Source organism: Microcaecilia unicolor, chromosome 9 (genome assembly GCF_901765095.1).
Source record: "Microcaecilia unicolor chromosome 9, aMicUni1.1, whole genome shotgun sequence".
Taxonomy (NCBI): domain Eukaryota; kingdom Metazoa; phylum Chordata; class Amphibia; order Gymnophiona; family Siphonopidae; genus Microcaecilia; species Microcaecilia unicolor.
In genome coordinates this window covers 110,025,289-110,038,011 of record NC_044039.1, presented here as the reverse complement: position 1 = coordinate 110,038,011, position 12,723 = coordinate 110,025,289, and the positions used below count along the sequence as shown (strand labels likewise).

At 41.4% G+C, this 12,723-nt stretch overlaps 1 protein-coding gene across 3 annotated transcripts in view; it reads left to right on the top strand.

The window, feature by feature from the left end:
- SRP54 (signal recognition particle 54) overlaps nucleotides 1-12,723 on the top strand; it is a 144,492-nt gene that overhangs the window by 69,273 nt on the left and 62,496 nt on the right. For all 3 annotated transcript variants that reach the window (XM_030214192.1, XM_030214193.1, XM_030214194.1), the window contains exon 9: nucleotides 4,727-4,875. In XM_030214192.1, coding sequence (XP_030070052.1) covers nucleotides 4,727-4,875 — 149 coding nt within the window. The remainder of the gene's footprint in view (nucleotides 1-4,726; nucleotides 4,876-12,723) is intronic.

Below are 12,723 nucleotides of genomic sequence, written 5' to 3'. Positions count from 1 at the left end.
AGAGATTTGCAAAGCTGCGACGTGGTCATCTGTCCACACATTCACATCTCATTACTGCCTGCAGCAGGATACTCGACGCGACAGTCGGTTCGGGCAGTCAGTGCTTCACAACCTGTTCGGGCTTTAGGATCCAACTCCACCCCCCGAGGGCCCTGTTTGTTCTGTTCCAGGCTGCACTCTCAGTTAGTTGGTAAATTTTTTAGGTCAATCTCAGTAATGTCCTCGCCGTTGCGAGGCCCAATTGACCATGGTTGTTGTTTTGAGTGAGCCTGGGGGCTAGGGATACCCCATCAGTGAGAACAAGCAGCCTGCTTGTCCTCGGAGAAAGCGAATGCTACATACCTGTAGAAGGTATTCTCCGAGGACAGCAGGCTGATTGTTCTCACAAACCCGCCCGCCTCCCCTTTGGAGTTGTGTCTTCCCTTGCTTTGTCTTGCTACATATGGGACTGACGAACACGAGCCGGTTCGGGCGGGAAGACGGCCGCGCATGCGCGGTGCGCATGGGCGCGCGAGGACTAGCACAGGCCTTTGCTAGTGAAGTTTCCGATTGGAGGGGCTGCCGTGGACGTCACCCATCAGTGAGAACAATCAGCCTGCTGTCCTCGGAGAATACCTTCTACAGGTATGTAGCATTCGCTTTTTTCTGGCTTCTAATATATTGAAACAGTTGTACAATATGTATGAGCCATTTCCCTTTACTTTAGCCACTGGATCTCCCTACAAAGCTCTCACATGGAAGGTGCAAATGTGGAGGATTTGGCCACCAACTCCCCACTCTCTCTCCTTTATTTCTGTTAGGCACTGCGCGAAGGTGTCCAAGGTGTTCTGCTATGTGCTCCAATACTCTCTTCACTGTCTCATTCTTCGAGTCGCGGATCTCCTGTAGTAACATTTGAAGTCATCTGTCTTGTTCTCCCTCTTTGTCCTGTTGCTGCCATCTTAGCCAAGCACTCCCAGTTCCTTCGGTCTGCAGCTCCTTTTGACCCTGAGAAAGTCACTTAACCCTCCATTGGCACAGGTACAAAAGCTTACATTATGAGCCCAGTAGGGACAGAAAATTACCTGAATGACATATACAAACTGCTTTGGTTGTACCATAGAAAGGCAGTATATAAAGTCCATGACCCTTTACCCTTTTTTATACACTGTACTCACTTTCGTTGCGTACATATCTTTAATTGTCTTGCCAGGTGTGCCCTTTGGTCCCCGCAGCATTCGTACAGCAGTTTTCAGTGATTGGTGCTGTTCACCTCAGTTATTTAGTCAGTGGTTCAGGATCACATGCATCTTGTTACATCCCCACTGGAAACGGAAGCCATGTATTTCCCATTTAATGTGAACACAATCCAAATTTACAATGTTATAAATAAAAGTCCATTTTCACCCATATGGTGCCAGCTTCACAGCTAGATTAAAATCTCCTAAAACAATTATTTTCCCGTATTGTGTGCTTTAATACTGAGGGGTCCTTTTACTAAAGTGTGCTAACAAATTTAGTCAATGCTAAATGTTAAAAGGCCCAACTAATACCTATGGGTTTCTTAGCATTTAGCGCATCCTGATTGCTAGCTCACCTTTAGTAAAAGGGTCCCTCAGGTGCCCTTTTACAAGCTGTGATAAAAGAGCCCTGCGGCTGTTTTGCCGCGTGGTGAGGCCCTTTTTACCACAATGGGTAAAAAGGCTGAAAAAAGAAATGGCCATGTGGTAAGATTGCACTTACTGTGTAGCCATGCGGTGGGAGCACTTGCTGCCACCCATTGAGGTAGTGGTAAGGGCTCCTGTGCTAACCCGGTGGTAACACCTGTGAAAATATTTTTCAAATATTTCCACTAGCACTAGAAATGCCGTGCACTGGAGGTGGAAATACTGCCAATGCTCGTGTTGGGCCAACGGTAGTTCCAGATTGTTGTACAGTAAGCCCACAGTGGGCTTATCGCCACTTAGTAAAAGGGCCCTTAATTTAGTTAACCTGGAGGGGCATAATTGAATGGGGCACCCAAGTTTTCCTGAGGGCGTCCTCGCGGGACATCCCTGCGAAGGGGCGGGGAAACCCGTATTATCGAAACAAAATGGGCGTCCATCTTTTGTTTCGATAATATGGTCGGGGACGGCCAAATCTCAACATTTAGGTCGTCCTTAGAGATGGTCGTCCCCGGTTTTCGGCAATAATGGAAACTGAGGATGCCCATCTCAGAAACTACCAAATCCAAGCCATTTGGTTGTGGGAGGAGTCAGCATTCGTAGTGCACTGATCCCCCTTTCATGCCAGGACACCAACCGGGCACCCTAGGGGGCACTGCAGTGGACTTCATAAATTGCTCCCAGATGCATAGCTCCCTTACCTTGTGTGCTGAGCTTCCCAACCCCCCCCCCCCCCCACACACACACAAAAAAAACCCACTCCCCACAACTGTACACCACTACCATAGCCCTAAGGGGTGAAGGGGGGCACCTACATGTGGGTATAGTGGGTTTCTAGTGGGTTTTGAAGGGCTCATATTTACCACCACAAATGTAACAGGTGGGGGGGATGGGCCTGGGTCCGCCTGCCTGAATTGCACTGCACCCACTAAAACTGCTCCAGGGACCTGCATACTTCTGTCATGGAGCTGGGTATGACATTTGAGGCTGGCAAAAAATATTTTTAGAGTTTTTTTTTTTTTTTTTTTTTTTTTTTTTAGGGTGGGAGAGGGTTAGTGACCACTGGGGGGGGGGGGGGGAGTAAGGGGAGGTCATCCCTGATTCCCTCCGGTGGGCGTCTGGTCAGTTCAGGCTTTTTGAGGCTTGGTCGCAAGAAAAAAAGGACCAGGTAAAGTCGGCCAAGTGCTCGTCAGGGACGCCCTTCTTTTTTCCATTATTGGCCGAGGACGCCCATGTGTTAAGCATGCCCCAGTCCCACCTTCAGTATGCTTCCGACACGCCCCGTGAACTTTGGTCGTCCCCGTGACGGAAAGCAGTTGAGGATGCCCAAAATCGGCTTTCGATTTTGCCGATTTGGGCGACCCTGGGAGAAGGACGCCCATCTTGCAATTTGTGTCGAAAGATGGGCACCCTTCTCTTTCGAAAATAAGCCCATTAGGCAATCTATCATTCCCACAACCTATCAGATTATAAACCAAAAGACAATAACATGCAAAACAGTATACATTCTATAGTCATAACTTTTTTTTTTTCCCCTACGATTTCTAATTCTAACCGTTGATTAAATATTACCCCATTTTACTCCCAGTTCTTCCCCACTTTGGCAGGCTGGACAAAAGACAGTCAATATAACCCCATCACCTTCTTCAACCTAGGTCTCATTTAATAAAGACAAGACAAAAAAAGATGCAATTTCCATTCAAGGGTGCACCCAGAGGCATAGCATTAATTAAACTATACATAGAAGTTCTGTTTGCTTAACAAGACTGTAACAATGACACAGTAATTTGAAATTTTGTCTTACTCTCATCAAGCCACACTTCTGTGTCCTGTGGTGATGGCTTTTCTATGGCATGTTGCACCACAGCTCAGATACCAGCTCAATAATTATGCTCCTCACTGCCGGGAAGTCTTGTTTTATTGCCCTGAAAACATTCACAGAACTCCCCATGAGAAACCTGATCACTTTCCACTGCACCTAGAAGGCAGTAGGTGAGAGCGCTGGACACCTCTACCATGCACCTCCTAGCTAAGAAAAGGCTTACCAGGTGTTAGGCTGAAGCCAGCATTCCTCCCCCTGAAGGTAACCTGAAGATAGCTGCTATATTTTAAATTAGTTGAAGTTTTTTCAGAAACTTTCTGGGCAATCCATTATAAAAGGAGTTGCAGTAGTTCAAAAGGCTAAAAATCATGGACTGCCTTATAGTCCACAAGTTCTATGGTCTCGAAATTTAAACCAAACTACCTTTTAGCAGTTTCATCCTCCCAAGCATCCTCTTGGAAATTGTTGCATCTGAGGTTTAAAAGATAGGGAAGAATCCAGGATAATTTCCAAAATTTTCCTTAGTACTAAATTAAAAATTACCTCATCAACCTGAGAAATGTTCCTGTAAAAGAATAATTAACCCAGAATAGTTCAGTTGTGCCTAAATTCAGTTTTAATTTTTCATAACAAGAAGGAAATTCTCATATAAGCAACTGTTTGTGGCTTAACAAACCCACGTGTGAGCAGCTTGGCCATAAAAGGTTGTGGAGTGGGTTTTTTTGTTTGTTTTATGTTTTAAATGTTGTTACTTTTTTGTGCACATCCTTTCTCTTGTCTACTTTTAGTAGTTAAACACCTGCAACCACTGCGTGCTGGCGTTTGTATTGACAATGAGAGGAAAACCTCATACTACTGTGGCTCCACTGGTTGGTCTCAACCACAAATAATTAGGGCTCACAGTAAAAAAAAGTAATCATGGGTAAAAAAAAAACCCCTCTCAACGGTCTACCTGTGGATTTTTTTTACCCGTGATTACTTTTTTTACTGTGAGCCCTAATTATTTGTGGTTGAGACCAACCAGTGGAGCCACAGTAGTATGAGGTTTTCCTCTCATTGTCAATACAAACGCCAGCACGCAGTGGTTGCAGGTGTTTAACTGAGATTCACTCAGGGTACTGTTGCAGAACATATATTGTGAATCAGATCTATATTGGAATACTTTTAGTAGTGACAGAGCACTTTGAGCAGAGTGCTATTCTGTGGTATATGTGTTGTGTAAGCAGTTGATTCTTATTTTATTTTTCTTTCTTCTTTAAAGCAACCAGATAACATTGTATATGTGATGGATGCCTCCATTGGTCAGGCATGTGAAGCTCAAGCGAAGGCTTTCAAAGACAAAGTGGATGTAGCTTCTGTAATTGTAACGAAACTTGATGGTCATGCGAAAGGAGGAGGTGCCCTCAGTGCGTAAGTATCACTTCTGGCTGTGCTGTAAGTCAGTCTTATACCAGCTGTGAAGCTTTAAGTTGGAAGAACCACTGTTGAAAAGTTGCTACTTGATTGGGTCCAAACCAGTCAAAACTGTGACCAGTCAGAATTCAATATTTTCTTATTTGGAGTTTCATGCTTTTCTTTACTGAAGGTATGCTTATGTGACTTGATTTGTTTTAATTTGTGAATTGAAACATTTCTGACAGAATATTATTTTTCTAATTGTAAAATAAAAACAAGCATGCCATTTTTGTAGAAACCCTTTGAGCCTCTATAAAAGTGAATAGCATTCTTTTACATGGATCCTTAATCCCCATCAAATTGTATAATACACTTGCAAGTTTCTTAAAATATACATGACTCTCATTCCTGTCCAGATATGAAGCTACTTTGACATTGCCAGACTTTGGAATTGGATGGAAGACATATATGGAAATATGCTTTTCCTATAATGTCCACTTGGAGTAAAAGCAAGAAGACAAAAATGTCAGCCAACGCATCAGACACCATGCAGTCTTATAAATATGTTCATTACTAGCATGAATCAATTCCACAGAAATTCAATGAGTTGTAAAAACTGTCCAGACAAAGCATAAATGATGTTAGGACACACAAGTTCCTTTACATAAAACATTCATAAAAGTGTCTTAATTTGAACTTAATGATCATACATCATATCCTATGATTACATTAAAAAAAAATTATAGGAAGCTGTCTGGCAGAGCACAATGTTAAATGTGACCACTTCTTGGTGGTGAAGATTCCTCAGATTTTTGTTTGAGTTTTGAGGTAAAATGTTTTTGTGACTGGTTTTTCAAGGACAGTGAAAATAAGACAAATGGATGGGTCTACCCAATTAGAACCAAATATTTATATGAGATCATGAAATTTGTGAAAGAATAAATGATTTAATGGGCTTATAACTTCTATATCTGGATACTGTCAGTATGATTTTTCTTGCTGCAGATGTACAATACCATTATATTTGTAATGTTAAATTTTGAAAAGAGAAAAAAATTTTTAAAAAGCACCAAAACACTGAAGAAAGAGGGCCACCTAACTTACCCAGTGAAAAATAGTGCTGAATTCAGAGACTGTGAACCAGTACCACTTCAAGAAGTTGTTAGAAAGATTAATTTCTTCTAAAGGACATGGACTCCTACAGCATTCTTCACCTCAAGACAACATTTGGATCTATATTATAAGAGCGATACTGTTATTTCTCATCCTGCAGGGAAATGAGATGTAATTATAAATAATCAATCAGGGTCCGGCACACTGATATAGCATAAACCATTAAAAAAATGTATGAGCTTGAACCTGCAAAGCCTCACTTATTTTAGCAGTGGCCAAAATCGTTAATAAGGTACTGTAAAATATTTATGAAAGTCTCCAGTGTTCTATCCTTCTGCATCAGAAATATTGCCTGTCAAGGGAACCCAGAGGTTTTACGTTGTGTCCTGGGACTTCTTACACACAATGTGTGTTGAAAAAAGTGGCAATTTATCCAACTTTAATACAGGCGTCTATACCCAAGTATTATCACTGCCTCATTCTTCTGGATCTTGGTGTGCAAGCTCACAGAGCTGTTGCTTGGTGATTCCTTGTACATGAGCTGTATCAACTTGGTTTCAGTGTGTCATGATGAATTGTGGAAGTATTGCCTATCTGCTGCAACGACTGATACAAATTGTGTTTTACCACCAGGCAACTTTTCACTGTGGGCAGTTGATACTATGGATCACAACATCGCAACCATTGGTTGCAACAGCACCTTCTATGGCATGGATGTTGTTGTTGTGCACATCTGGAATGGGAAAAAAAACAAGACAACTTGTTTTGTCTGAAGATGCCAAGCTTAAAAGATTGTTACATCACTAGAACTCTCTCAAAAGGTACAAGTATCTCTCTTCCATGAATCCCAAACATTCTCCAAACTAGAAACAATCATGTTCGAAAAGTTTGACACGTGAGCCACTAAAGACTTATTGAAGCAACGTTCTGTGTCTTAAATTACTAAGAAAACCCCAAACTGGATGGCAGGATACATGCAAATATCTTTTTGCCCAAATCATGGAGTATGTTCTGCATCATTTCATCCACAGATTGACATTAATCCAGCATTTCTCAATTGCACATACACAATGTTGATGTTCATATGTGTAGAATTGTTAATTTTTAATACTGCCTATGGATAAAAGCAGTACAAATAGTAAATGCTTGCCAAATGATTTTCTAATAATTGCTGTAGTTTCACCTTTTGATGTCATCTGATAAATGCATCTGGAGGTGGTTTATGCTAAAACTAATGTTCACGTTGTCAGGGTTATGTATTTACAGGCTGTCTGTGGACTCATGTCAATTTCTGTAGGTTTAAGCACATTACCAGTTGTTGAAGTTCTAGAATTGTGGGTGGGTAGAAGTGATCCTGAAAGATCAAGCGTATTTTACATCGGGCAATATTACATTGCATGGATGATAGTGTGGAAATCGGTCGTTATACTTGTGAATCTATGGAGGTAGACATAGGTGCTCATTTTCAAAGCACTTAGACTTGCAAAGTTCAATAGGTTACTATGGAACTTTTTAAGTCTAAGTGCTTTGAAAATATGCCTCATTGTTAACTTAATACTCCAAAAACTGTTCTACTTCAGATGTTGTGAAGCCATTTAGAACACTCAGCTTTATATTTAGCGCTACACGATTTTATTTTTTATTTATTTCAGGTCATTTATATCCCGCCTTTTGCCACAGTTTTGCAGCCCCAAAGCGGCTTACAATGAACGAATAAAATAAAAACAGTTACATTTAAATAGGGCGGGAGAACAGGATAAGAAGGGAAAGGTAAGGGAGACAAAGGTGGGCAGCAGAAGGCCAAGGGGGATGATGGAAATCCAGTCTGACACAAACAGGTCCAGCAAGGCGAATGAAGCTCTGAAGAAACAGCAGCATGCAGAGGCAGGACGAAGCCGGAGGTAGGCATCCTCAGCGATGGAGTCAGCAGAGCAGGAATCAAGATGGCGGACCAAACGGTTGTCCTCCGCAGCCCCAACCGTCGGAGCTTTCCAAGCCAGCAATCTCCTCCACTGCAGCTCCATCAGACCGGCTGATGAAGTCCGCAGCAGGGCAGAAGAGTTGACAGAGTCGTTCGCAGAAGCTGACGATTTCAGCAGGGATCAGCTGGGAGGAAGCAGAGCCGGCAATTTCTGCTGGGGCTGCTGCGAAGAAATGAAAGCCGGCAAGTAGCAGGCTGTAGATGAAAAGTCGGAGCAAGGCAGCGCGACAGTCAAACAGCGACCCGATGCAGCCCGACCTGTGCTGTCAGCGAGATGTTTAGTCTGTGCCCGATTCCAGGTTAAGGCAGAGCACGCCAGGCTAATCCCGAAGAGCGGAGGAAACCGGCAGCACGGATGAACCGAGGGAGCCCAGAGACAGAAAATGCCGGCCCAATCGGCACCCCGCGCCGACCCGGCACCCGCAACCGCTCCGTCAAAGTGAACAGGCCGGCCGCTGGCACCGAAACAGCGAGGAGTGAAGAGCGCCAGCAGCTCCCGGAAGTAGCTTGCTCCAAAACCCCAGATCTCCACAGTCCCCAAGGATCAAAATCGGGCCAATGCCCTGCCAGACAACGGGCGAGCTCCGAGATGGGATCCGGAGCCGATGGGACGTCAGCCCGTTAGTCAGCGGCCATCTTGGAACATGTATCATAGCTTCCCAAAGTGTTTGGGGGGGGGGGGGGAGTAGAATCTGAAGAAGAGTAGAGTACCATGGTACAAAACTGGAAACTGGGCATTATATTTGCAGAGTGCTGAACTGATGCTTCCTTTTGCAAGTATGGGATACAATTAAATCAAATAGTTTACTTTCAGTAAATAAGAGGATGTAAAGAAAGGTATCCAGAAGTTGACACGTGATGGAGAGTCCTTTCACTTTGAGGAGGCAGAACAAAATGTGGGCTGCTGTGTGGAAAGTTGTTCATAGGAAATAATCCAGAAGTTGAGGAAGGATAATGCATGGAAGAGGAATGCAAAAAAAGCTGAAGACCCCTGCATATTTCAAATCATTCATCATGCAATGAAGTCATCTTTGCATTAAGTTGATGGAGGAAGTGGAAGTGAGAAGTTTATCGAGCTTTCTGATGTAAAAATGTTAAAATTGTAAAAATTTGAATAAGATCCTTGTGTATTTCCAAGACCACAATCCACTTAACTCAGCCACAAAGACTTGAGTGGAGGAGTAGCCTAGTGGTTAGTGAAGTAAACTTTGATCCTGGGAAACTGGGTTCAATTCCCACTGCTGTGCCTTGTAACTCTGGGCAAGTCACTTAACCATCCATTGCCCCAGGTACAAATAAGTATCTGTATATACTATGTAAACCACTTTGAATGTAGTTGCAAAAAAACACAGAATGGCAGTATATCAAGTCCCATTCCCATTTCCTTTCACTTGATATTTATTTCAGTGCATTAAAGGATGACAAGGGAAATATAGAACATGGAGAGAAGGTTGAAAATTCAAGATACACTAATGTAGTAATCCTTTCAATACTGTGACAATGCAAAGTGTGCAACCCATTGTAACTATGAAAACATTTTATTTAGATCCACTTGTTTTCCCGTGTTATCCTGAATAAAAATCACCTAAAGCATATACCATATGCACCTCCCATTCCCCCTTCCTACATGTGTTTTTAAAACCATTTCCACTGCATCAGTTGTATATATCTTTCTCTTTTAAACCTCACCATCTTATGAATCTTGACTTGGATAAGCTTGATAGGATTAATAGTAAATTTTCCACCAGGTTGCTGCCACTACCACCTTTTCCATCTATTTTCACTCTACTTTTCACTGGCCACTGCTACATTTTTTTTCTTTTCTAAAATCGAGGCGGAAAATATCTTATCTCCTCTTCTAAACTTAGTGGGGGGGGGGGGGGGGTTTCCCTCTGACCCCAATTCTTCTCAACTTCTCAGTTATGTTTCCTCTTCAGTCATCTCTTCCATCCATCATACCATATCACATTGATCACTTGCCACAGCAACTTTTTCCTTCGAGCACATAATCACACCACTCCTCAAAAATTCTTCATTGGACCCTACCAACCTTGATAACTATTACATCATCCCTCTCCTCTCTTTCATGCTGTTCACATTCACTGTCTTCACTTTCTATCACCTCAAATTGTTCTGGATCCATTTAAGGCTGGATTTCAGTCTCTGAATTCTACAGAATCTATTCAACAGTGATCTCAGTCAAGGCCAAAGGTCTCCACTCTGCATTCTCCTTCACCTGTTTTTTTTTTTTTTTTTTTTTTTAAACATTTGATCATATCTAGTCTTTGATTAGCTATAGACAAATGGATTTTGGGACTCTGCTGTGTATCCATTTTCTTATTACTTCTCGTATCATACATGCTTTCAGTTGGTATATCTCAAGTCTTAGTCCTAGACCAACTTCTCTTTTCTTTCTGTCTCCTGTCAGGCCTTTGGGTAGCATCTTATGTTGATGATGCCCAGGTCTGTTTTTCTACATCAGAAATTGCATCACAAATCCAGTCCCAGATGTCAAACTTCTTGTTTGACATCTTTCTTGGATACCCACTTTAAACATAATATGGCAAAGAGTACAGCTGATATTTCACGCTGAAACCCATATCCTTTTTTTCTGTCTTTGTGGATGGCCATCTCTCTCTCTCCCTCTCCATAAATTTCCAAATTACTGTTAATATGTGATTTCTTTCTTTTCACCTCTACTAAAATCCATCCCATCCTTTCTGAACAGGCTAATCTAATCTCAGACATTTCTATCCAGCTTATTTATGCAGTAGGTCAAGCGGTTCATTGTTAAGAGAAAAAAAACAGATTTTAACACTGGGAAGTGGAGTGGAGGAGTAGCCTAGTGGTTAATGCAGTGGACTTTGATCCTGGGCAACTGGGTTTGATTCCCACTGCAGCTCCTTGTGACTCTGGGCAAGTCACTTAACCCTGCATTGCCCCAGGTACAAAATAAGTACCTGTATATATGTAAACCGCTTTGAATGTAGTTGCAAAATACCACAGAAAGGCGGTATATCAAGTCCCCTTTCCCTAACATAAGAAAAATAAAAATCTTAATAATCTTCCTGAAACAAATATTTATTTTTAAAAAAAAGTTTGGTCAAAGGCAGACTGTTCCAAACCAGTCTGCAGTCTTAGAAGAAAATGGTTGGATGAATGACCAAAATAATCTACTGTCTCATGTCCCACTTAGACCCAAGAAAAATAGACTGCAATAGACTCCACAGAACCATGGTTCTTCACTGACTGTATTCAGAATAGAGCAGCAGAATTAATTTCTATGCACAGACCATGCAGTCCATCCTAATCTTCTTCCACATACAATTCAAATTTCTGTTGCCCATTTAGATGCATGCATTTTGCAGCTCATTACTTCTTTTCTCTCTCTTCCCCTCCACTCTTCTTCCTAAACTCTGTTCATCTGGCAAGTCACGCTTTTATTTGTATTCTTTCATTGCTAATTCTTGTTATCTGTTCTTTCAATATTGCTGCAGCAATTACTTGGAACATATATGAGTTGGTGCATTGTACTCCCACCCTGGTCATATTCAAATCCAGACTAAAAACAGCTTTTTGAAGTTGCTTTTATATTTTGATAACTTCTCCATAATACACTGCCCCTCCATCCAATAATTATCACAGCAGATGCATCAAACATAGCCTAGGGAGCTCTCTCTTTCATAAACATGGACACTAATAAGCTTATAGAAATAGGGGTTTCTTTCCAGATGTTTGATATGCTGCTATGGGAGGAATAGCATAATGATTTGTTAGACAGACAAAATTAATAGTAAAATATATAACTATTATGTATTTTGCTGTAAATTGCTTTAAACCAATTTTGATTGGGATAGAGTTATAAATATTATTGTTATGATTATGACTTCCTTTCCAACATTATCCACTGCTTGGCATTAATCGTCTCTTTTTCTCTCCACATCACATTCCCTGGTATTAATCACTTCCTCTTCCCTCCTTCTTCCCTTGGCATCAGTACCACCTTCTCACCCTCCTGACATTTTTGGCCTTGTCATTAGACCGCTATTCTAGAAAAGATGCAGTCAGCTATTTAGTTAAGAGTTGAGTGGACTGGCTGATGAGGTTGCATAATCTTTGTATAGTATGCTTGGTTAACTCACTTTAAATATTGGGCCCTAAATGTAAATATGAATTTTGAAGCATTATATACAGGGAGGATAAGCTTATAACAGAGCACCTAAGCAGGAAAGATACATAGACACATAATGTTGTGTCTATTCTCTAAAGGCAACGTAGAAGCAGATGTGACTTTTATGGGGAAAAACCTACCTGAAATCTCTAACAGAGTTACACCTGCTTTGAGGCAGGAATAAATTTGTACGTATATGCTGATAGCAATTGTTATACATATGCATATATTTTATAAAATATACAATGATGTAACTCAGGGAATGAGGAGCACAAACATTTTTTTCAAAAAATTCAAAGTATCCTCATTTATAAAGTAATAAAGAGGAATAACTAATAATCAAGTTCAAGGACTGAAGCAAAGGGTTTAACTCCCAACAGGTATATATCATGAAGGAAGGAACAGCCTCAGAATTTTAATAATGCATACTCTGTGCTTACTGATTCCATCACAGGCATTAAAAAAACCTCCCTCCAACCTGAATTGGTTCAGTCTATCTTCAGTAGTCCAATATATTATAAGCAACAAAAAAAATTATAATGTGCACAATGCTCTTCATGTAGTATATCTCAAAAATATTATTCATATATGTCAAACA